The 23736-nt window shown below is 36.5% G+C and overlaps 1 protein-coding gene across 2 annotated transcripts in view; it reads left to right on the top strand.

Moving 5' to 3' along the window:
• Window positions 1-23736, top strand: part of TPP2 (tripeptidyl peptidase 2) — a 55923-nt gene that overhangs the window by 2562 nt on the left and 29625 nt on the right. For both annotated transcript variants that reach the window (XM_032678613.1, XM_032678612.1), the window contains exons 2-17: window positions 3936-4064; window positions 5724-5819; window positions 6208-6312; window positions 6977-7101; window positions 7813-7976; window positions 9197-9351; window positions 10359-10435; window positions 10963-11090; window positions 12977-13076; window positions 15057-15205; window positions 15334-15449; window positions 17047-17215; window positions 19107-19264; window positions 20808-20884; window positions 21741-21847; window positions 22656-22810. In XM_032678613.1, coding sequence (XP_032534504.1) covers window positions 3936-4064; window positions 5724-5819; window positions 6208-6312; window positions 6977-7101; window positions 7813-7976; window positions 9197-9351; window positions 10359-10435; window positions 10963-11090; window positions 12977-13076; window positions 15057-15205; window positions 15334-15449; window positions 17047-17215; window positions 19107-19264; window positions 20808-20884; window positions 21741-21847; window positions 22656-22810 — 2010 coding nt within the window. The remainder of the gene's footprint in view (window positions 1-3935; window positions 4065-5723; window positions 5820-6207; window positions 6313-6976; window positions 7102-7812; window positions 7977-9196; window positions 9352-10358; window positions 10436-10962; window positions 11091-12976; window positions 13077-15056; window positions 15206-15333; window positions 15450-17046; window positions 17216-19106; window positions 19265-20807; window positions 20885-21740; window positions 21848-22655; window positions 22811-23736) is intronic.

Genomic DNA, 23736 nt, shown 5'->3' with positions numbered 1-23736 from the left:
CACACAAAATGTTAATCTAACTTGTACTTACTTTCCATTTCCTTATGAACCTTTTGTAGTCAGTGCCCTCTAGGGAACTTCTTTCAGGTCATCTTTTATTGTTTTATGCTCCACCTGTTGATGCCAACTCTTAAGTTCAGTTTGTCTGCTTCTTCAATGCTGGTTTTTGCCCTTTCAACCCTTCTTGGTAGAATCCATTTCCTGTTGCTGTCTACCAAGTCATGACTTGTAATTCCTTAGTAAGGCACAGTGACTGATGAAATTTTAGGTGGGCAGATAAGGTGCACTTAATGGAGTGTTGTGACTGTATATGTATTGTCTTTGTTCGACCCCAACCTGTCTGTTCCCCGTTCCTGTTGTGACTTCTTATATTTCATGACAGATAAGTCATTCATCTGCTTCTTCCAAATTTATTTATTTTGTGAACTGCCTGCTGGAATTATTATTTACTACAGTTAATTTGTACTTTTGTGTGACAACCTTTTAGCAGTAGCAGCTAGTTTGGTTTTACTTGCTTTTCGGCACTGAGTTGCTTGAAAATTATTTTATTTGTAATAACGATGACCAGCTGTCCCATGACCCAAGTGCTGAAAAATTTGTTCATCTCTTGCTGCTACAGTAGCTGTCAGTTGGAGTCAGTAACATTGTATGGGCTGGCAAAAACATGCTCAGTGCATCTGGCTTTCCCTTTTCACTTGGGATTGTCACAGATACTGGTGCTCCTCTATTTCTGTTATACTGATCAGTTGCCAGGATTATGCAGATAGATTATTTTTAGTGTGCTCAATTTATCAATTTATTTGTTTTGCAAAATTGGAGCTAACGTGTAAGTAGGTTTTTCAAACTTCAAGCAGAAATGTATAAACAACAAAGTAATTTTCAGTTTTGAGGTACTAGAATATTGTTTGTTTTTCAAATGGCTATAGCTAAGCCATGATAATAAAGGTAGGATTGAGGGGGATTTTATAAATACAATATAAAATATTTTTAATTGTATAAGAGTTCTTCATTTTTTGAATTTTAATCCAAAAGGTACTAAAATGTATCTTCTATCCGTAATCAGTTCATTAGTTCAGGACTTTTCTGTTCACAGAAGGGAATTGATCAAGCTTACATGATTATTTTTGTATTATTATCATTTTTCCTCAGAATTACAAGACTTGAAAAGCAAAACAGAGCTGAACTCTGAGTTAGACTGTAGCATTACTGCTGGTGGGCAGTGTGCCGAACAGCAGTTCGGGTCAGCAGAAGCAGCCGTATCAGTTACTTGCGCTAAAGGACCGTGAACCTGTCTGAATTGCTGCTTTTAGGAATTGAACCTTGGACCATGTGAAACTCTTGAGTTTCTTGTGTCTGACTGGAAGACTTTAATTTGTTGGTTCTAACTGTTCAAACTCATGTGCATGTGCAGACCTGCTGGGACTCAGCTACGAGGCAAAGAGCCCCATAGTGTAGGACTTGCATGTTGTCTGTCTGGCTAGAAAACAACTTCTAAAACGACTCAAGCTTGCTGCAGCATAAATCTATGTTCTGGCCACCTGTTGCTGTATAACTTGCCTACTTCAAACAAGTCACCTTGAATTACCTTTTATTCTTCTTTTCTTGTACTTTGATCACTGAATAGTTCATTTTGAGTAAAGGCATATTGAAAAATGTCCAGTGCTGCTAATCTCAGGTTTGGCTTGCAGTCACTTTATTGTTGGAGCAGGTCTTAACTTTTCTGTGAGTTGAGACTGACATTTGAAGGCATTAACTACAAATGCTAGAAAATGGTATTGGTTTAGTGCCTAAGCACTGTTCCCCAAGTAAATTTTCACTACTGTGTAACTGTTGTTCAGTGGATGTTTTACCAGGTTAACATGCTTTAATGATTTTCTTGAGTGAACGTGAATTTCTATGAACAGAGTAGCAGTGTTCTTCCTTAACAAGACTCTTCAAAAGCCATATTTGTTTCTGGGAAATGAAATTGATGTTCTTTTTATGGTTTAGAATTTTTTATTTTGGTTTGGTTTTTTGGGTTTTGTTTGTTTTTAGTTGTTTAAGCCTGTTTTTATTGGGGCATTGCTTGTTATTTTTCTGAGTTGGGTTTTTTTGGTTGTTGTTGAGTTTTGGGGGATTGTTTTTTGGGTTATATGGAGTTTGTTTTGGCTTTTGTTTGGGGTTTGAGTTTTCTTTTAAACCATGAGAATTTGAGACCATGGAAGTATTGTCCTTATTTGTTGAGGTGTGATAAAAGCCTGACCCTTGTTATTTTGGCAGCAACAGAGAGACTTTTATGAAACAGCTTGAACGTGTTGTTAACTTCCAGCAGCTGAATCCACAATTGCAGAGCACAATTGGAACAAAACAACCTGTCATATATGTTATGCCTAGCATAAAAATTACAAATAGAGAATAAAGGCAATGATACCAAATATTTAAATGTTAGAAAACAGCAAATGTGGCTGCTTTTCTGAGTAAGAATATTTTTTCACTTTCAGTGTAGTTATTGTATAGATGTTGGGAAGATGATTGATTTTTTTTTTTCTTTTTTTTAAAAAATTAGTCTTTAATGTAGGACTAGAAAAATATGTGCATATGATCAGTTCATAAAATCATGTAATGGTTTGGGTTGGAAGGGACCTTGAAAGGCCAACTAGTCCAACCCCCCGGCAATGAGCAGGGACATCTTCAACTAGATCAGGTTGCTCAGAGCCCTGTCCGACCTGACTTTGAATGTTTCCAGGTATGAGACATCCACCACCTCTCTGGACAACCTGTTCCAGTATTTCACCACCCTCATAGTAAAAAATTTCTTCCTTATATCTAGTCTGAATCTACCCTCCTTTAGTTTAAAGTCATTCCCCCTTGCCCTGTCACTGTCTGTGCCCTCCTAACAAGTTTCTCTCCAGTTTTTTTAAGGCCCTCTTTAGGTACTGGGAGGCTGTTATAAGGTTTTTCCAGAACCTTCTCTTCTCCAGGCTAAACAACCCCAGCTCTCTCAACCTGTCCTCATAGGAGAGGTGCTCCATCCCTCTGAATTTGTATTACCCTTCAGGCAAATGCTACTGTATATGGGTATAGTTTATTTGCTGAATAAACTCCTACAGTAGCTCCTAGATGAAGAATGTTATTACAAGAAAGTAACTTTGGGTATTTTTGCTAAATGTTAAATGAATAAAAAAATCTTAACTATACTATTGGTAATTGTGTAGGAGGTTCCTCTAGGTGAAAGGGACATTAGAAGGGTTAGTAGTTTCTATTTTGATGTTGTTTAGTTACCCACAACTACTGTAAAGTCCATCAGGGCTAGTTTTGATCTAATTTGAGGAGGCTTTAAATATATGTTCATAAACTCCTCATAGGTAGTCAACTCTTTTTCTTCTTGCTTTGGTAAAAATACTCCTTATATGAGCATTAGGAGTATATAGCCATAGCTACTAACAATGAAGCAGAATCCTTGAAACAAGAAAAAGGAGATGATGGTAATTTGTGTTCCTTTTACGTTTAAGGTCAATTAAGAGACTCAAGCTTGTGAGAGCTTGTACTTCACCTTTCATTTTGTTAGCTGTGCACTCATTACTGTAAAATTTGGCCATAATGGGTGGATGGAAACAACACAGCAAATAATTTGACCACAAATAGTAGTTTTTGCAAATTTAGGCTTGGTTTTAAAGTGAGGCTGCATGTGCTTTGTTGATACAGTGGTTTTACTTGTTTCTCTTCTAAGTCCTTATTAGAAATAAATGGGTTTGTATAAACCAGAAAGATGAACATGTTGGTCTTAGTTCATTTAAAATATAACCAAGTTCAAGTTGGTTTTGTGTCCTTCAGTTAAAATTTGGTGTCTAAGAAATTTAGTTGCTATTTTTGATAAGAAAAATGAAAACTTTCCTGGTTTTTGTGCTCAAGGGTAATTAACCACATTTTCAATTCTCTGGTGCTCATATTTTCAGATTACGACTGATGGGAAACCGAAGATAGTTGATATAATTGACACAACAGGCAGTGGTGATGTAACTACATGTACCATTGTAGAACCTAAAGATGGAGAAATTACTGGTCTTTCTGGAAGAACTTTAAAGGTGAGTGTTTGGTAGTACAGAGACACCACTGAACATCTTCTTCTTGATTGCTTAATGACAAATACAGCACCTTTTTTGGTTTCTGCAGAACTTAACTTCCATTTAATCAGTTTTAGTGGTTTAAGCCCAGCTGGCAACCAAGCACCACATAGCCTCTTGCTCACTCTCCCCCCAGCAGGATGAGGGGAAGAGAATCAGAAGGGTAAAAGTGAGAAAACCCATGAGTTGGGAGGAATTCATTCACCACTTCTCATGGGCAGGCAGGTAAACAGCCATACCCAGGAAAGATGGGCTCCATCATGGATAATGGTGACTTGAGAATATAAATGCCATTACTCTGAACATCCCCCCTTATTTCCCCAGGTTATGTGCTGAGCATGACACCATGCAGTAGGGGATACCCCTCTGGTCAATTGGGGTCAGCTATCCCAGCAGCTTGTGCATGGCCAGCCTGCTCAGTGGTGGGGTGGGGTGAGAGACAGACAAAGCCTTGACTCTGCTCAGCAACAGCTAAAACATCCCTGTATTATTAACACTGTGTTCAGCACAGATCCAAAACACAGCCTCATACCAGCTACTGTGAAGGAAATCAGACCCAGCCCAACCAAAATCAGCAAACTAGATCTTATCCAAAGCTAATACTGGACTTGATCAGCTTCATACAGATTGCTTAGTGTTTCTTTTACTTTTCATATGTCTTTCTTTTTAATATTTTCTGTAGCCGAATGGGGGGGTGTACAGTGTTTTGTTGGGTGCTTGATTATAGTTTAATTATTTGTTCAAAACAGTATCTGATATAGCTTTGGAAACTGGCTCAAGAAAACATGCTAACATTCTTTAAAAGTGCTAGTATTTTCCACATTTGCATAAACTACAAGAGGAATTGTGCTAAGCTCATGGTAAATAGTTTTAGAGACTGAAAAATCTGTGACAACTTAGATGTTGGCTCACTGAATTCTCACTATGCATACAATAGAAATGGTGCAGGGTTTTCAGAAAGGACACAATGAGATCTAGTAGAGGTCTTGAGTGCACAGAATGCTGATGTTATGACATGTTCTTGATTTCCTGGTTGGATTGATGAGGTGATATGGGGGCATCACATGTTTGAATCTCTCCATACTATCAGCTTTCTTCTTAATTTTGCACAGAAGGTGACTGTAAGGGTGAATATGTTGCTCTTTTGCTGTTGTTACTAGGATTAGTGGATCTGATATACGAAATCTAAATTGCAGCAAGATGTAAAATGAGACATTCAGATGTGTGTCATGGCTTCCAACTATAATGCTCCTTCATAGAAGGGTGTGTCTTTTCATTTATATGACTATTATTTCCCCAGATCTGTGTTGAATAAGGTCACTGCTGGGGCTTTGTGTTTTAAAAGTAGAGTATCAGGGAAACCGATACTTAAAGATGTTCAATGGCAGTGTCACAGGAACTGATACTGATTCTTTTGGAACTCAATTGAAATTGCCATGTCCTGTTGTTGAAACAGTGTGGTAGTTGCTGTCCTGGAGACAGGGAATTAAATTGGCAGTATTTGCAAGTCTGTTCTGCTAAGTTATGTTTTTGTTTGTTTGTTTGCTGGTTTTTTTCTTGGGATTTTTTTGGGTTTTTTTTATGGTTAGTTAACTTATTTCTGAATATACTTTTCTGTAGATTCCAGCAAACTGGGTAAATCCTTCAGGCAAATATCACATTGGCATAAAAAATGGCTACGATATCTATCCTAAAGCTCTTAAGGAGAGGATTCAGGTAAGGAGGTACCTTTTGTTTTTGGTGTGTAGTTGTATTTCACTGTTCTGTTTCTCAGTTTTGTTTTTGGAAAACCACAGCATGTGATTTGCTAACACACTTAGGCTGCTTTTTGTTTATTTTTGATATGATCAATTTCTTCTGGGATTTTTTCAGAGCAAGAGCGATTGACCCAGTGGTCTTCCTCACAGTGCTCCATTGAGACAAAAAGTCTAGAAATTACTGATACTCTTTTTTTTTCTCTGTGGCAATTTATGTTTATTTATAGTATCGTATGGGACACTTTTAGCCGTTGTGTGTCAAATCAGAATTTTCAAATTGTTTTTGAAGATTTCATACTTTGACATGTATTTGTCATTATAGTGAGGAACCTGGTTTTATTTTACAGAAAGAACGCAAGGAAAAGCTCTGGGATCCTGTTCACAGACTGGCTCTAGCAGAGGCCTGTAGGAAACAAGAAGAATTTGATGCTGCTTTTAGCTCTCCCTCACAGGTTTGCAGAAGTCTAAATTTATAAACTTGTTGTTTGCAACAATTTGTTACTAGTTGACAGGATTAAAATATTTCATTAGATGAGCAAAGGAAAGATACTTGTGACTATTTTGGCAGATAACTTACCAGTGTATCTTTTGATTAATTTAAAAAGTTTTTATATGGATGATTGTTTTGATTTGTTTAGTGCTGTTAACTTTCTAAAGTTGTTGTCAAATATGAAAATGGTATTACTTCAAAAACTTTGTAGGATACCTTTAGTAAGTTTTATTTTTAATTTAATGTGCTATTTTTTGGGCCACCATCTTTGCTTTGTTCAAAGTTGGAATCTTCTAAACATATTCTTTCATTTGTAAACTATGTACTATTTCAATGAAGTACTAGAAATGCCTCAGGTTACTACTTTATCATTTAACAGTCTTTAAAAAAATAATGGCTTTAAATGTTACAATTACAGAAATTGGAAATAGTTTTGCATAATTAGCTGAAAATAAACAGTGCACTGTTGAAGGCCATTGAAATTCTGGATGTTTGTGACTCCTAGGATAGTCTAACATTCCTGAAGAAGCAATGGAACAAATATATAGCATCAGAAAGGAATTTAGGATTACCTGTCTTGTAATAATTTTAGAAATACTCTAACTGAATTTTGGTTGCCTTATTAGGTAAATAAGCTAATAAAGGAAGAACTTCAAAATCAAGTGGAATTGTTGAATTCTTTTGAGAAAAAATACAGTGATCCTGGCCCAGTATATGATTGCTTAGTGTGGAATGATGGTGAGACCTGGAGGTAAATGCCTAAACTTGTCTAAAATGTCTTGTTTTACACATAAAACAACAACTTGCAATGAAGACTCTTGTTAATTTTTAAATCTGCCCCCTTTATAGAGGTTTTAAATATATTTTGCTTTAAAATAATCCTGCTGTATCAGTTGAGTTTTTTGACAAAATTCCGATCCCAAATGAAGATGGGGAAGAATAAAATTGAAGACAGCATGATATGAGTGGAAGCTTGTGGGATTTTTTTCTGAAGGAGAATAAAATGGCTTTGAGTATCCATTGAGGATAGGAAAAGAAACACCTGAAACAAAACAGTGTCTGTGCACAGGCTTCAGGCTGTAACATGTCACATTTCTTGACTGATAATGTGCATCATATGAAACAGTGATTAAGACTTCAGATGTTTGTGTACCAGCCCTGAACGGGTAGCTTCAGTAAAATTTCCTCCCTGGAATTGGATGAATTTTCATATGTTTGCTTTTCAAAGGTGGATTTATTTGAATTTAGTAGCATTTGGCAATCAGTTTATTTAGAGATCTTGTAATTTCTGAGTCTTAAGTGTAAACAATCAGATTTTAAAATAGTTATTTGAAGAAGTAAGATACCATAAACACAGAACCAAACTTCTTGAAGTCTTTGTAGTGTGTTGTGCTGGAGGGGGGAGATAACAAAAAGTTTGCAGCAGCTGGAAAATTGTCTTTTTATTTGTTTTTGTCAACAGAGCCTGCATAGATACAAGTGAGAGTGGTGACTTAACTAACTGTACAGTGCTGAGAACCTACAAAGAGGCTCAGGAATATGGATCTTTTGGAACATCTGAGATGTTGAATTATTCTGTGAATATATATGATGATGGAAACCTCCTGTCCATTGTAACAAGTGGAGGTAAATGAAAGTAAACTTAAGAATATTTTGCTGCTGCTTAGATGTCGTGAAAAGCAGCAATTTATATTGGGTCCTGATTCTGATACTTGTGATGGCTTGAGGGCACTGTCTTAATACAGCATTCATTATTATGGCATTTAAGATTGATATTCAGATTTCCTGAACTAAACCTATAATGACAACTCATTACCAAACTTGCTTACATTTTTCTCTGAAATATTGTTAAATTTGCTTACATAAGCATGTATACGTAGAATGTGTATACTTAGGTACTCCTTAAGATGTTCCTGCATCTTAAGGCCTAAACTAGAGAGAACCTTCTTTCAAAACACCCTTTTTGTTTTGTTTGTTAAGTATAGAGAGATGATTGATTTTTAGTTGCTATGCTTTGTGCTTGTATATTTTAAGAATTTAAATAAGATATCCATGAACAAAATGGGTATTGATCTTTCTTTAGGTTTATACAAACTTTTTTTTTGTGATGTTAAGGGTTACTATAGTTGTAGCTCCAACTACTCTGAACCCATAGTGGTGTACTCTTTGAATAAGCATGTTTTGGAAGCATCCTGAGTGGATAGGGTGATATGGATGTATTTGATTTGAAAAATGCTCTTAATTCCTCATGAAACTATCCCAACTACAAAACAACTACAAAAGCAGTTCTGGTTTCTAAATGGTTGGTAATTTTTCTGAGACATTCCTTTTGTATTACTGTGCAGTTCTATTTTTTTTCCTAATCCCCACTATCCAAGTCATCTCAGATATAGTATTCATAACTTTGAGTAGGAAGCATGGAGCCTTTGAAGTAACTTTTGTCAGTGGGAATAAGTTATACTTCGTTTCTCTCTGCCCGCTGCCTCCTTTCTCTCCTCAAAAAACTGTTTGCTTTGTTGAACCTCCTTCAGTTGGCCTCAGCCTGTTGATCCAGCCTGTTCAGATCCCTCTATAGAGCCTTGCTATCCTCCAGGAGGTCAACACTCCCTCCCAGCTTGTTGCTGGCTGTAAGCTGACTGAGGGTGCCATTGGATCCCCTTGTCCAGATCATCAATAAAATTATGAAACTGGACTGGCCTGACTGAGTCGTGGTGAACACCACTGGTGACTGGCCACTGATTGGATTTATGTTGTTATAGCTCAATAAGTGAAAATTAGTTGAGCTGTAGTATATTAAATTGATAGAAATGAAATTCACTAAACATACACACTTTTCATTTGTGCAGGAGCACATGGAACACATGTGGCTAGTATTGCAGCTGGCTACTTTCCAGAAGAACCAGAAAGAAATGGTGTGGCTCCTGGAGCTCAGATTCTTGCAATCAAGATTGGCGATACGAGACTAAGTACAATGGAAACTGGCACTGGTCTAATAAGAGCTGTGGGTATTTCACCAAATAAATTATTAATCTCAGCGCTGTGATTAAAGTGCAGAATATTGTGAACCTTTCTGCAGGCTTATAGGCTATGTTTTTATGGTTATGCAGTATTTACAACAAAAAACTAACCAAACACAAAAATACAACCACAACAACAAAACAACCCACTCAATCCTAAAAAAACCCTGAAAACAACTAAAATGTATTTTAAAGCATATTTTAAGACTAATGTTTTAATATAAAACAAGACTTCTGTTGCATAGAGCACAGAGTTTTTTCAGACTGACAGACTTGCATTGTGTCTGTCAAGCTTGATACATAGGTGAAGTTACTTGCACGTTTGCTTTAAGTTCTATGTGTTGTGAGTGTATTTTTTGTAGTTACTTAGATATTTATAGAAGACTTAAATAAATCTAGAATAGAGACTAGTATCTACCTATGTGGCTGAATTTATGTGTACTTTTTTTATTAAAAGTGAGGAAAAATATCATTCCTTTTAATGATGAAAGGCCCAAGACCTTTTCCATGTGGTGAGTTGATGGTGAAAAACTTTGAAAAACAAGAAAAGGATCTGAAAATAGAAAATTATGTTTCTGACCCATAGTACATTTTGATATAGCAACATGAAGATGTACAATAATGTTTTGCAACTTTTTGGAATTCAGCTGAACTGCACAGGAAAAGGAGAATTTTCTGTTATTGAGGACAGACATTAGTGACAGTACTGATGATGTCTACAGTTTTCTCTTAGGGTAATGTCTTAATTTATAGCTTGGAATGTGGCAAGAATAAGGCAGTTCAGGGAGTGGTTTGTTTTAATTCTCTTTGTTCATAGGGAAAATAGCACTTAAATAACTGACTGAAGTAAATTATTTTCTAGAGTGAAAAGAGATTAATCCCACTTTCTTAGATATGTAGCAGATCAGTTCAAGCAGATGTTTTTTGTCATTCCTGAAGTGACTTATTCTGTGACTAGTATGTATTTCTGCTTTTATTTTTATTTTATCAGATGATAGAAACAATAAAATACAAATGTGATCTTGTCAACTATAGCTATGGAGAAGCAACTCACTGGCCAAATTCTGGGTGAGTAGTACTGTAGTTAAAGTATTTCAGTTTCACAGAAGTGGAATTATATTTGTTGAGCTTTGTGTAAACCAGCTGTCACTAAGAATGAATTGTCCAGGCCCGTATGATTCATGTGTTAGAAACTCTGCAGTCTACATTTTAAACGGTCTTTAAAAGTTAGGTAAACCCATCCAAAAAGCTATTAATTTATAATATACAAACAAATATATAATATACAAATTTTTATATATATATATATAATATTTTAGATTAATAAAGAATTTTTGTAGCTGCAAAACCACATAATCTGTGGGGTATATTTTGAAGACCTAAGATTGCTGTAGCTGTTACTCCTTTTTAAAACCAGAAGGTATTTTTGTGGTCAACTTCTATATTGGAACCACCTCTGCCAGGTGTGGGAAGCAGGCTACATATTCCTTGCTTGGTGACTGCTCGGAAGTTCTACTAAAAATGGGAATTTTGTCCTGTGGAAGAAAACTTTAAAGCAATATTGTTAAATGACTTTTTTTTTCCTCATACTTCAGGAGAATTTGTGAAGTGATTAATGAAGCAGTGTGGAAACACAATGTGATCTATGTTTCAAGTGCAGGAAATAATGGTCCTTGCCTCTCTACAGTAGGATGTCCAGGTGGAACTACATCGAGTGTGATAGGTACACAATTTGTTTTGAAAAAAATTTTTACAATATTCAGCTTCTGTCTTTTCAAACTTTGTACTTTTGTTACATGTTTGATGCTGAACTAAATCCAAGAAATTTTCAGGCTGCTGGGCTACAAGATTAATTCTGACAAAGGCACTTGCTATATGCTTAGGGATAAAAATTTAGATTATCTTCTTACAATTCCTGCAAGACCCTATGTAGAAAAGAGAGATAGGAGGCAAATGGTCTTGATTCGATATGGCTTTGTATCAAATGTGTAAAAGAAATCTTTTGTTTTACTTATTTGAACATTTCAGGATTAGTTTTTTAATTAGTTTTTCAATTAGTTTTTTTGTCTAAGCACACCACTTTGCTCAGACCAATAGCTGCTGGTTAATGCAACTTGTAAAAAGTATGATTCTAAGTTGGATTCCAGTTAATCTTCTGGAGAGTCTTGCAATGCATTCTGAATTGTCAGAACTGTGGTTTTGGATCATCTATCTTCATCAGATACTCTAATTTTATTTGTAGTGAAACAAATTTTTTTCATTTGGATATAGAATAATCCCATGTCAGGACCTAGACAAGTCCTTGAGGGGAGGAATCTTCCAGCTGCAGTGCCACTTCTGTGCAAGCCTACTACTGGCATAGAAGTTGGTTTTCTGATGGACTAACCTGTTTTTGATATTTCAGTGAAAGATTGACTTACAAGACTTACCCCCAAATGCTAGACATTTTGCTAACTTCCTTAGTCTTAATTTTTATATAAATCCTGTTGCCTCATTGTTGCATTACACAAGATGCTTGTTAAGTCTCAGAATTCTCATTCAAGAAGACTAGCATGGAAAAGAGACTAGCATGAAGTCATGAAAGCTGGAGAGCTGCTATTTCAGGGCAGCTAGTAGAATTAATGCTGATTACTTTCTAAAAGTTAATCTGCAATTAATTCCTTGCTGAGACTAGGGGTTGGAACTAGAACTAACAAGCTCTTTTCAGGTCTGTATTGGCTTTGCTCTTAGAATGCATCTACTCTGTCAATTCAACTTACTTGTTGTATCACTCTAGAGACTGGATGATCATTCACTCTGCATGCCAAGTAGCTTGGTCCTTGTCCTCCATCTGGAGTGAACCAGATAGGGGTTTTTTTCGGTTTTGAGGGTAAAGCAAAATACAGCTGACAGGTTGACTTAGTTTACACAGACAAGGACATGGGCCTTGCCGAATTTGTCAGCTTGACATTGTAGTTTTCTACCATCCTGATAGTGCTTGTGCTGTAAACAAAGTGGAATGTACACTTTAGAATAGGTAAATGGCATAGTTGTAATGTGCATCCTTGGCATTCTGTTCTAAAAATGCTACTTTGTCAGGCTTTGATGTAGTTATTTACGTACTCTCTGCACTTTGAACTGATACACAGTAACGACTGTCTCATAACTGAGTTTGAGTTGTGTGGATGTGGCTCCAGGTGGTATAGCTGTGAGCCACGTGAACATGAACCAAATCATGTGGATTGCTTTGAAGTATGGTTGTTATAGTTCATAGCAGTGTAAAGGCAGCCAAAAGGGTGCAGGAGAGAGTGGAAATGAGTAAAAGGCATCTGTTGTGAAAGAAATGTGGAAGGTGAATACATCCTATTCCAACTGAATAAAATCGAAATTTGGAAATTTGTGTAATATTTTAATATTACATGGTGTGCCTATCAGTGTTGTTACTTCCTAGCATGCTGCTTTACATTTGTTCAGCAAAAATACCTGGATTTAATGAGATAGAAAATATGTGTTTCTGTTTTTTAAAAAACAAGAATTCTTCTCATAATAAATTAAAACCACAGAAATATTCCATTTTAGCTTTTATTAAAAGTTCATGTTACATCTAAAACACTTGAATGTTTTTTACAGGTGTTGGTGCCTATGTATCACCTGACATGATGGTTGCTGAATACTCTTTAAGAGAAAAACTGCCTGCAAATCAATATACTTGGTCATCCAGAGGGCCTAGGTATGTTATACTCTTAGAAAAAATTATACTTTGACGTAATTCAAAATCTAAATTGGTCATTAATACCAGAATAAAAATTTCTTTCCTGTGGAAAGAGCATAGATAGCCTGCTGTTCTGGGAAGACCTTTGAATATTGGGCTGTAGAACTCCTGGGGGAGGAGGAATGCCACTGAACGGCTTCAGCACAACCTGTATTTTTCAGGAAAGTGTATTTGGGTGCAGACCTGTTCAGAGATGATAAAAGTTGATGGAATGTTTGGAAATTTGTTTGGGTTTTTTTAATTTAGTTTTTTGAGATATTTTTTCATAGCATTTATGTCATTAAGTTAATGTGGTGAAAGTAATTATTCTGTCAGTGCTGAAGATTAAAAGAAATACTGCAGTGGTGCTACCTCTGGCTTCACTGACATTGCTGCTGTGGCACAACTTACTCAAGGGTTTTGTTTGAGTCTGGCAGAGGTGTGAGTAGGCAAAGAAAATTTTTTTTTTCTACCTCACACTATAAAAAATTACCTCAAAGAACTACAAAACAAAATTTAGGGGCAATGTAAACTTCAGTTTTTATTTCATGTCTCAGAAGCATTTGGTGCTAATGTGGTAGACAAAAGAAAAACCAAAAGAGTACATGTCTGTTTGAGTTCTTACCTGTGTTTAGACTTTAGAATTGTTCTGTAGCTGTCATGGTGTTTGCACAGTGGCAAGTATAGTGTTTCAAGAATCTTGCTATGAAGAATTGTCATGTTTCGTATAGGGAAAAGAGAAATGTGGTCTCTGCCTTCAGCTGAGAAAGGGAGAAAGATTTGTAATTAACTTTTATATTCATACACACACACATACACATAGAAAACCCTACATTTTGTGTGCTTAGTCACTGTGCATTGTAAAGTAGTCAGAGTGAGCATATGTCAGCTGAAAGGCCCAAGTCTGGCCAAAGGAGGATTCTTCTTGTGTAGGGTGCAACAGGCAGCTGACTGGAGAGTTCCTAAAGCTTTGCTACAGCAGCCTTGGTCTAGGGGATCAGTCTGTCTGAGTAAGCGGCAGAGGCTTTCAGGCAACTGTGCTGTGCACTGCATGTTCAGAGGTGTTCTGGTACAGAACCTTCTATATGTTTATATGTGTCTGTCATAAAATGTGTCCAAACATCACATTAGAGTATTGTTCTTAGAGTACTCTGATTTGAGACAGATTTTAGACATAAGAAATTGTTAGTGTGGTATATAAACACCCTATAATACCCTGCCTCTCTACAGAACCCAATAGCTCGGGCACAGTGCCGTCCTTATTCAAGTGATGCAATTTTTGTCTATCTGGAGTAAGAAAGATGGAGCATATCTGGCTCGTAGAGTTGAAAACTAGATGATGCTTTAACTGTGCCAGAGATCCTTGCTCTGTTCTTAAATATGCTTGTGAAAGATAGGCCTAGCTAATCCTGATCCAACTCTGACATTCCATTTGGTTTTTTTTGTTCTTCCCCTGCCCTCCTTGTTTCAGGTTTGTTTGTTGTAATTCAGAACTTGACCTGGTAGTGAACTGGCAACATAGAAAATTAGACATCTGGGGTGTGGATCTTTTCTAGCCTTCCTCTGCCTTTTTCTATTTTTCTTTAAAAATAATAACCATTTAATAGGCTGTGTAAAATACTGTTTTATGTATTAAAGTGTTTAATAGGTTTGTTTACGTGCATTTTCTAATTCAAATCTCAGAAGATAGTCTGCTGGCTAAACTGAAGAGTATTGAAGGGGTGAAAATTTAGAAACCTTTCACTGTAAAACAGGCATAGCTGATGATTAATGTGACATTTTAAACTGTTACTTGTTGCCATGCTTTGTCTTGGCTTAATGGGTTAATGGATTTAATAAAGTAATAGATTGCAAATGTTCCCTAAAGCTAAAATTTTTTGAAGTGTACTGATAACTTCAAGATAAATTGTGCAGAAAAAAAAAGTTTGTTTTTTAACCAATTTTTTTTTTAAACACTAGCACTGATGGAGCCCTTGGAGTAAGTATTAGTGCCCCAGGAGGTGCTATTGCTTCTGTTCCAAACTGGACTCTGCGAGGAACACAACTCATGAATGGCACATCCATGTCTTCTCCCAATGCATGTGGAGGCATTGCATTAGTATTGTCAGGTAATGTGCTACAATGTTAAACTTAGATGGGTTATCTAAAAGAGATTAAATAGTTTTTCCTCTTAAAAAAATACTGTAGCTTTCAAATTTTTTGTTGTGTCCAATAATACCCTTATTTTTAATTTCAGGACTCAAAGCTAATGGTATTCACTACACTGTACATTCTGTCAGAAGAGCTTTAGAAAATACTGCAGTGAAAGCTGAAAACATAGAAGTGTTTGCACAAGGACATGGTATTATTCAGGTATTTGCTAGCAAAAACCCCAGGATAATATAAGTAACTGTCAGTGGAAAATTAACCCACAAAAAAGCTGCTATCTTGGTGATCTCACTCAGTTTGCTCTCATGCTACTTGATTCTCAGATCTGTTTGAGCAAGAGGAAGGGAATGTAGTGGGAGGGGAGAACAAATGAGAAATTCTTCCAGTTTCAGCATGCAGTTACTGTAGAATAAATGTGTTAACTGGACGCATTTTTAGGCTCATCAAAAAGGTACATGGAAATAAAAGTGGAATGTGGGTTTTTATCACCCACATTTGAATTTGTGTGCCTAAATTCTGTCTTAATGTCCAAAAATGTTTTTATGTATTGTCAGAGAGAGCTGAACTTGTTCTGTTCAGACAAAAGCTGGAACTGTAAGTTCTGAGCAGTGAAAATAGATGCCCATGCTGATTCACATAGGAGTACAGCTGCACTTGTGCAGTGACTTTGCTGCAGGCTTGCACTGAAGTGCTCATTGTATCCTGTGGACTTCTAAGTGACTTGGCAATCTGATGTGATCCTTTGTATGATGAAGGCATACTGAATTAGTGTCTCTGTATGCATAAGCTTGTATTCTTACAGAGCTGCTGCTCTTTTTTGCCCACAGTCACCCCCATCCTAGTCAAAAGAAGTACTGAGATTTTTCTCTCATGCTTCAAGATGGTAGATATTAACTACTCAGTCCTAAACTCACATCTGGAGATGATAGAATGTAGTAGGTAATGTCTGCTAAGCACATCTATAATGACACAAAAGGCAGCAGTGGTGGTAGCCATACCAAATAGAAAACGTTGCTGCAGAAAAATGGAATGCACCAGTCATACTTTGTGTTTTAGTAGCCTGTGATTAAAGTATGTGTTAAAATGTGGTTAGAACTGATCTGTGAGACAAGGCTATTGTATGTACACTTGTCTCAAAGGAGAGCACCCTAATCTTTGCTGGTGAAGGTACCTTGCTGCCAAGTAGAAGAGAATGTAAGATTTTTGTAGTCAGTAAAATAGCAAGCAAGGTAGATGGTTGTCTTCTTAAAACAAAAGCTGAATTTGTCCTGCAAGGTTACTGTGACAGCTCATTTACTTAGACCTGGGGATGGATTTCATGACCTGATTCTCTTATTTCATACCAATTTATAAAACTTACATGGGCATCCCATATTGCTTGTCTCTTTTGAATTGCTCAACTTTTTATTGTATAAAAGTTTTGAATGTTTAACTAGTGTTGCTTCACCTGTGAAAAAGTCACCTGAATTGATATCATAGGTTTGGGCCTTGAAGTCCTCTTTGTCTTTGAGGAAAAGACACTGAAAACTTGTGTTATGAATTTGTTGATTGATTTGTAGCAGAGGAGACTTGCCCTTTTTATTTTAAATGTTCTTGGCTTTCTGGGCTCTGTGTGGCTGTTGCAGACAGGAAAAGTTGCCTCACTTTCTATATTTGGTATTGTAGAAGCACATGTGGCTCAGGTAGCATGTGAGGTACTTCACTGTTGCTGTGCTTGCTAAACACTTCATGTTGAAGAGAATATGCATAAATTTACTATTAAGTTGAAATTTGTTAATTTAGAACTTGTTCTTTCTAACAGGTTGATAAAGCCTATGACTACCTCATTCAGAATTCATCATTCACAAGCAACATCGGCTTTACAGTTACTGTTGGCAGCAACCGTGGAATCTACCTCAGAGGTCCGGCCCAGATAGCTGCACCATCTGATCATGGGGTTGGCATAGAACCTGTCTTTCCTGAGAATACAGGTAGGAAAGAGCTTTTGTATGTGAAGGTGGATGGGGACATAAAAGCATGATCTTGAAGCAAAAAGTTCTGATAATGAGGAGTGATAGGAATCTGTACTGTAAAAGGAGTCACTGTAACTCTAAATTTCATGGTAAATGAAGGCATACAACTAAAACTTTTCCATTCTAACCTCAGACTTATAACTGCAGTGCTTTAATGTTTTGGGGGAGTCTGTTGCTTCATGCTTCCTCCCACTGAAAGAATCTCTGTTCTGTAGAAATTTAAAGTGAAGTTGTGGGACTAGGGAAAAATAAAGTCAAGCATTCCTGATGTTTCATGAAATTATAGAACTTCAGGGGTTTTATTGTAGATAACTCTTGACAAGGGATGATTACTGTTCTAAAGATGAAAGCACTTAACCAGAAATTAGTTTCTCAGTTGTTTAAAGAGTATAAATTTTAGATTTGGACTTTGTTTCCACAACCTGAGAAAAATCTTGTTTAACAATCTAGATTTCCATCCAATATCTAATAATTGATAATCATAAATATATCTAGGGGCAATACAGCAATTGATACAGGTTTTACTTGCAGGGTAAAAGTAACTTACACAGTTCAAAATAACATTTGACATCTTTTTTTTCTGTAAACCGTTTTGCCCTGCTTTACTTTATTTAATAAAAATTGGAACTCACTGAGACACTGAATTGCATTGTATTTGCAAAATGAGCCATGCGAGAGCTTGTTACTGAGATTAATTGCTTTCCTAAAACTGGAGATCCTCAAGAAGGTTGGCATGTGGCAAAGGGGATGAGTATGCTTAGGGGAAGAAAGGGTATTATTTGGGACGGGTTACTGACTCAGAACAGCTTAGTTATTTGACAGCTTATATTGCAATCAGTGCATTTTAAATTTAACGTGACGCAAAAAAAATGAAGTCATCATACACTAGACTCTTCTGCAGGAAGCAAACAATTTGAAAACAATTAGGCATTTGTAATGGATGAGAAGCCTGTAGCATGATGTTGTTTCCCTAGTACCTGTCCAGTTGTTATTTCTGTGCTGTGTCTGGTGTCTTCAACAAGACTGAGTTTGAGAAACTGTAGTAAGTGGTTAAGGGACACTCATTGCTCAGTCTGTCTGTTGAAGCTCTCCTTGAGCTTTTCATCTACCCATAAAGGAATTATATCTCATAACAGAATGCTCTTTTCTCTAATAAAGATGTGATGAAATGTCTTGAAAATTAAGCTAAGCTTAATTAGGAACAGGAAACCTGGAAAAAGTTTTTGGAAGTGTTATCTTTGGAGCAGGAAGTTGGTTTTTAATATCTAAAACATTTCAACTGGTTTGGATACTTTCGTGGAAGCTTAGCACTTTTTTTGACATAAAAGCTAATTTATAGAATTTGACTGTTTGCAAACTAGATTATCATAGTAATTTTTAAAAGATTTTTCTTCTTGCTTAGGTTGCTTGATAATGTAATTTGGTAATTAACATAACCTTCAGAATCAGTGAGATTGCTTTTTATTTTATTTCTCTGCATTAGGCAACACTTTATCTATAGAAGGAAGTTTATAACTACTTCCAGACTATGTTGTGGGTAACTGAAGCATTTGCTTACCATCCTACCTTTGACTTTGTTGGGTTTGACTGTTTTAGGGAGGAGGACTTTCAAAGTTGGATACAAACTTTATTTTACTGCATACTGCTACTATTCTGTTTTTCTCAAGTTAAAAGAAGTAATATAGAACACTGCCCTTTGTGCAGAATCTGACATCCAAGTGCCCTAAGGAATTGATTCCTATTGCATTTTATTGACGTGTGCATTTTAATAGTAAATGCTGCATTATATAGCAGGCTATGTACCCATATTTGTGTTACTGACTTGTTTCTTAAATTTGTTTCTTGACAGAAAATACTGAAAGAATATCTCTCCAACTTCATTTAGCTTTAACCTCAAATGCACTGTGGGTCCAGTGTCCTAGTCATTTAGAGCTCATGAACCAGTGTCGACACATAAATATTCGTGTGGATCCACGTGGCCTCAGAGAAGGAGTACATTATACAGAAGTATGGAAATATCGGTGTTCTAAGCGAGATTGTGTGCTCTTTCCTTTTCATGTGGTCTCTATCAACTTTTTATAGAAGTAATTTTTAAGGAAATCAAGTCTGTGTGCTGTATAGACCAGAAAATAGTGCTACACTCCATTTCACTATAGAGGCTGAAGCCAGGGTTCAGCCATAGTTATGCTATACAATGTTGTGTAGCACATGCCAGTGGGACTTTGATTATCTATGTTTAAAAAATAAAAATATATAGAAAATATAAACCAAATAAATAACCATTGATTAAGTTTTTTCCTCTGGATATATTTTAACCTTTGACTGTCTGTCTGAATTGACAGATACTATTATTGAGGATAGAGATTTGTGCTTTTATGAGGTCTTAAATATTTCTTCTGTGGTGGCTTAAGGACTGGCTTGGCTTTTGTGATGTTGCCATGCAGCCTTAAATGGACACAAGATTTTGCTTTGGCTTGAGAAGTTGCTTGTGTGATTACAGTGATGTAACATATTTTCTTGTTTCCTTACCTCTACTACGTCCCATTTTGGAAGGTGAAGGAGAAAAATGTGTGGTAATGGCTGTGTACACTAGAAGATGTAGCTGACTTTGAGCATCTACATTCAAATTTTGTCAAATTTAATAACAAAGCCATTAAATTTCTCATTTACTCTCCCAGTCATCCTCTTTTACTCCTGCGAAAGTTACCCCCCAACAACAATTATTTTTCAGCCCTCTCTATCCTTATCACAAACCTTATATTAACATTGAAATGCTTTCATTGCATTGTACTTGATCATAATAAAGATGATACCAGCTTTCTATTTAAAAGTGCTTGCTTAAGATGTTTAGAGTTGCAAGTCTTCTACGGTACCACTGAGAACATTTTAGCAAAGTCACTGTGAGAGTGGTGAGATGCTGGAACAGGTTGCCCAGAGAAGCTGTTGGATGCCCCGTCCTTTGCAGTGTTCAAGACCAGGTTGGATGGAGCTCTGTGGAACCTGATCTAGTGGAAGGAGTCCCTGCCCATGGCAGGGGAGTTGGAACTTAATGATCTTTAAGGCCCCTTTCAACCTTAACCATTATGAGATTTTGTGATTGAACATATTTTTCAAAGATAGTATTTAAAGCTTGGCTGTGAAAAGCATGGTAAATCAAATTATATTTTTTCTAACATAACCCTGGAAGAAAAGGATAAAAATATATTTTATATAACAATAAAAATATCTGAACTAAAATAAGTCTGTTTGGGACAAATTCTGAGTTGAAACTATGTTGAGCTTTCGATATAGGAACTATCAAATGTGGGTTGAAAGTTTGAAGACTTTTGGGGAAAGACTGAAATGAGTCAAAGTGTGAAAACTAATGTTTTTTTCCTCAGAGGTTGTTGGTGTTTTATTATTTCTAGGGTGACAGTGGTCAAATGGCTTTTTTTTTTCTCAGTGATTATTACAAAGATTCAAAATACTCTGCAAGTAGTTTAAATTGAATGTTGTCTTCTGTAGTTTAGTTTTGACCAAAGATTTTAAGTAGTTGTATTTATTTTGTTAGGTGTGTGGATATGATACAGCAACGCCTAATGCAGGCCCTCTGTTCAGAGTTCCAATCACTGTTGTTATACCAACAAGGTCAGTAAACCCAGAACTCTGGGAGTTCTAGAACTTAATACTAACTCTGTTAAGGGAGTAGACACCTGAAAAGATTCTTACAGTGGACAGGCAGCTGTGACATTTTCATAGTTTTGGTCCTGACAGCCAGAAGGCAGTGCGTTCTGGTGGGCTTAGCCACAGTGGCAACAGCTTCCTGCTCCATCAAAATACAGATGCCTTCTGGCTTGTTTTACAAGGTATCTATCAATGTACTCATACCTGTAGGTCAACTGGAGTTGGCTTTTCATTTCTACCTCGTGGACTAGAGTTCATAGAGGCAGAGAGCATTATTTGGCCATTGTACATTGGCGTACATTGTGGTCATGACTTTAATACAGGGAGTTTACAAATAGTATTGTGTCCATCACTGTTTCAAACATGACTTCAGCGATGTTGATAGGGAAGGGCAGTATTTGATTAAACCTATTTGGTGAACAATCTGCTCTGAGGCAGTGAGGGGAGGGGAAGTAACTGTTCTCTGACTCGTTCACAGGGATATTGCTTCCTTCATACCTTAGCTCACTTCAGTGGCAATTCACTCAGCCAGGAAGAGCAGATCCACTGAAAATGAGGATTCTTTGATACTTAGGTTTAAGTGCTGTAACTTCAGGGAGGTGGGGAGGGTGTTTACATAGTGTGGTGGAGCTGATGTTTTACGTCTTTTGTATACGTTGTGCTGTCAGATTCTGTACTATTATGGATTAAAATAATTGGTGCTGAGGACTAAATATCCTCATTGTAGACATTTTTAGAGTGTTTTTGCATTTAAAAATACTTTAAATACTGGCTTCACAGCTTGTTTGACTACGATTTGTGTTTTCCTTTTGACATACAGAGTAGATGAATCATCAAGCTATGACCTGACATATACAGATGTTCATTTTAAACCTGGTCAGATCCGAAGGCATTTCATTGATGTTCCACAGGGATCTACATGGGCTGGTGAGGAAATAATCACCTTAATTAAATAAAAAATCACATCTGTCAAACTTGACCAAGTTATTTTTAAATCATTTTGAGTTCTGCCTGAATCAATACTGAAGGATTCAACCCATGAATATGTAAAATATTTATTTGATTTTTAAGCTCTTAAAGAAGTGATTGTGAATTATCCTATGTTTTTTGGTATAGTAGGATCATGATTCTCAGTCTTAAAGAAACCAGCAAATAACAGTCTGAAATGATTTCCTATACCTGGAGGAATGCATCATGTTTATGGAAAAGTATTGCTGTCTGAGGTTTGTCTAGTTTTTAAGGTGTATGGATGCAGTGTTGAAAGATGTTGAACTGAAGTAAATGTGATTTTCGTAAGGGGCAAGTAGCCTGTAATTTGGACAAAGGAAAAAAAGGGGTTTTTTCCTCATCTTCCTGCATGAAATTATTAAATAATAATCCTTTCAAAAATCTTTCATTTAAGCAGAAGTTAGTGATAAGACCCTTAATTCGGAATTCAGTAGTCTGTCCTGTACAGATTGTACTCTGTAGTATCTGATTAATTTTCACCATTTGTGAAACATAATGTTTCTTTTAATTTTTCTCTGCACTTAGCTAGTTTGCCTTGATCTGAAAGGGTCTTTGAAAATAACTGAAATATATAAGCATTTTTCACATATGGAGCCACTTGGGCTGCTGCATAACTTCTTAAATTACAAATGACTTGCAAAAGTAGTGTTTTTCTGATGAATCTCTGCTTTCCTTCTAAAATTCTTGGGTCTTGAAACTAAACCTAATTTCTTTTTCTATAACCTAGAAGTGACAGTGAGTTCATGTTCAGCTGATGTGACTGCCAAGTTTGTGCTTCATGCTGTTCAGCTAGTGAAACAAAAGGCATATAGAAGTCATGAGTTCTACAAATTTTCATCCTTACCAGAAAAAGGATCAGTGACTGAAGCATTTCCTGTCTTAGTAAGTTACTTAGGGTGGTGTGGGGTAAATAAAGTGTCTGTGCATTATAACGTTGTTCTGGATTTTTTTTTCCAAAGAAAAACCCCCAACCCAAGAAGTCATGTGTTTGTTACAGTAGTTAGCACATCTGATTTTCAGCCTAATAGCTTTCTAGGGTTTCTGAGCTATGCAGTAATATAATACATGTTAATATCTTCAGTTTGTTTCTACTTGTTTATACAAAGCAGTTTGTTTCCCTTTCAAATAGGAACTATGACTTTAGTTCAGCTGTAGTTCAGCATATTTTGCCTTTAGTGGTTAATGTGGTAGTCTGGGACATCTTGATGTTTAAGCCAGGTGATAGCTGGTAGAGCAGGCTTAGCTTGGATAATGCTAGCTCAAGAGTCCAGAACACAACCTGGGAATGAGCTAACAGTTCAGGGGGGTGGATGACAGAGCCTCCTTCTAAAGTTTGTCCCCTGCCTTGCTCAATTTAGTTGTATAGCTCTAAAGCCAAAGAGTAGTTAGAATTTCTGCGCTATTCAGTCCCTTAACCTGTGTGAAAATGTCTGGTGGGGGACCATAAGCTAAATTGGTCCCACTGACACATTATGAATTTTATCATATTAATTAAAAAACAAAACAAACAAAAAACCCCACCAAACAGACAAAAATAAAATCAACCCAAAGCTCTCAAGCTTTATGTCATCTTATTTAGGCAGGGAGTGGCATCTCTTTTTCTGATAGGTGTTTTCTGGGGCACACATATTAAACTCATCTATGACCTAACCTGTCTGCCTTGTTTGAAGGATAAGAAAGGGAAAGGTAACCTTTAAGAGCTGTACCATTCTGTGTAGGGTATATCCCAACACCCTTTGTTCTGATGCATTCATCAGTCATCCTGGTTTTTTTGGAACTGTCTTATGTTTTTTAACAAAGTATGTCTT

Source organism: Chiroxiphia lanceolata, chromosome 2, assembly GCF_009829145.1.
Source record: "Chiroxiphia lanceolata isolate bChiLan1 chromosome 2, bChiLan1.pri, whole genome shotgun sequence".
Lineage (NCBI taxonomy): Eukaryota > Metazoa > Chordata > Aves > Passeriformes > Pipridae > Chiroxiphia > Chiroxiphia lanceolata.
Note: the sequence above shows the minus strand (reverse complement) of the source record. Positions and strands in the feature narration are given on the sequence as shown.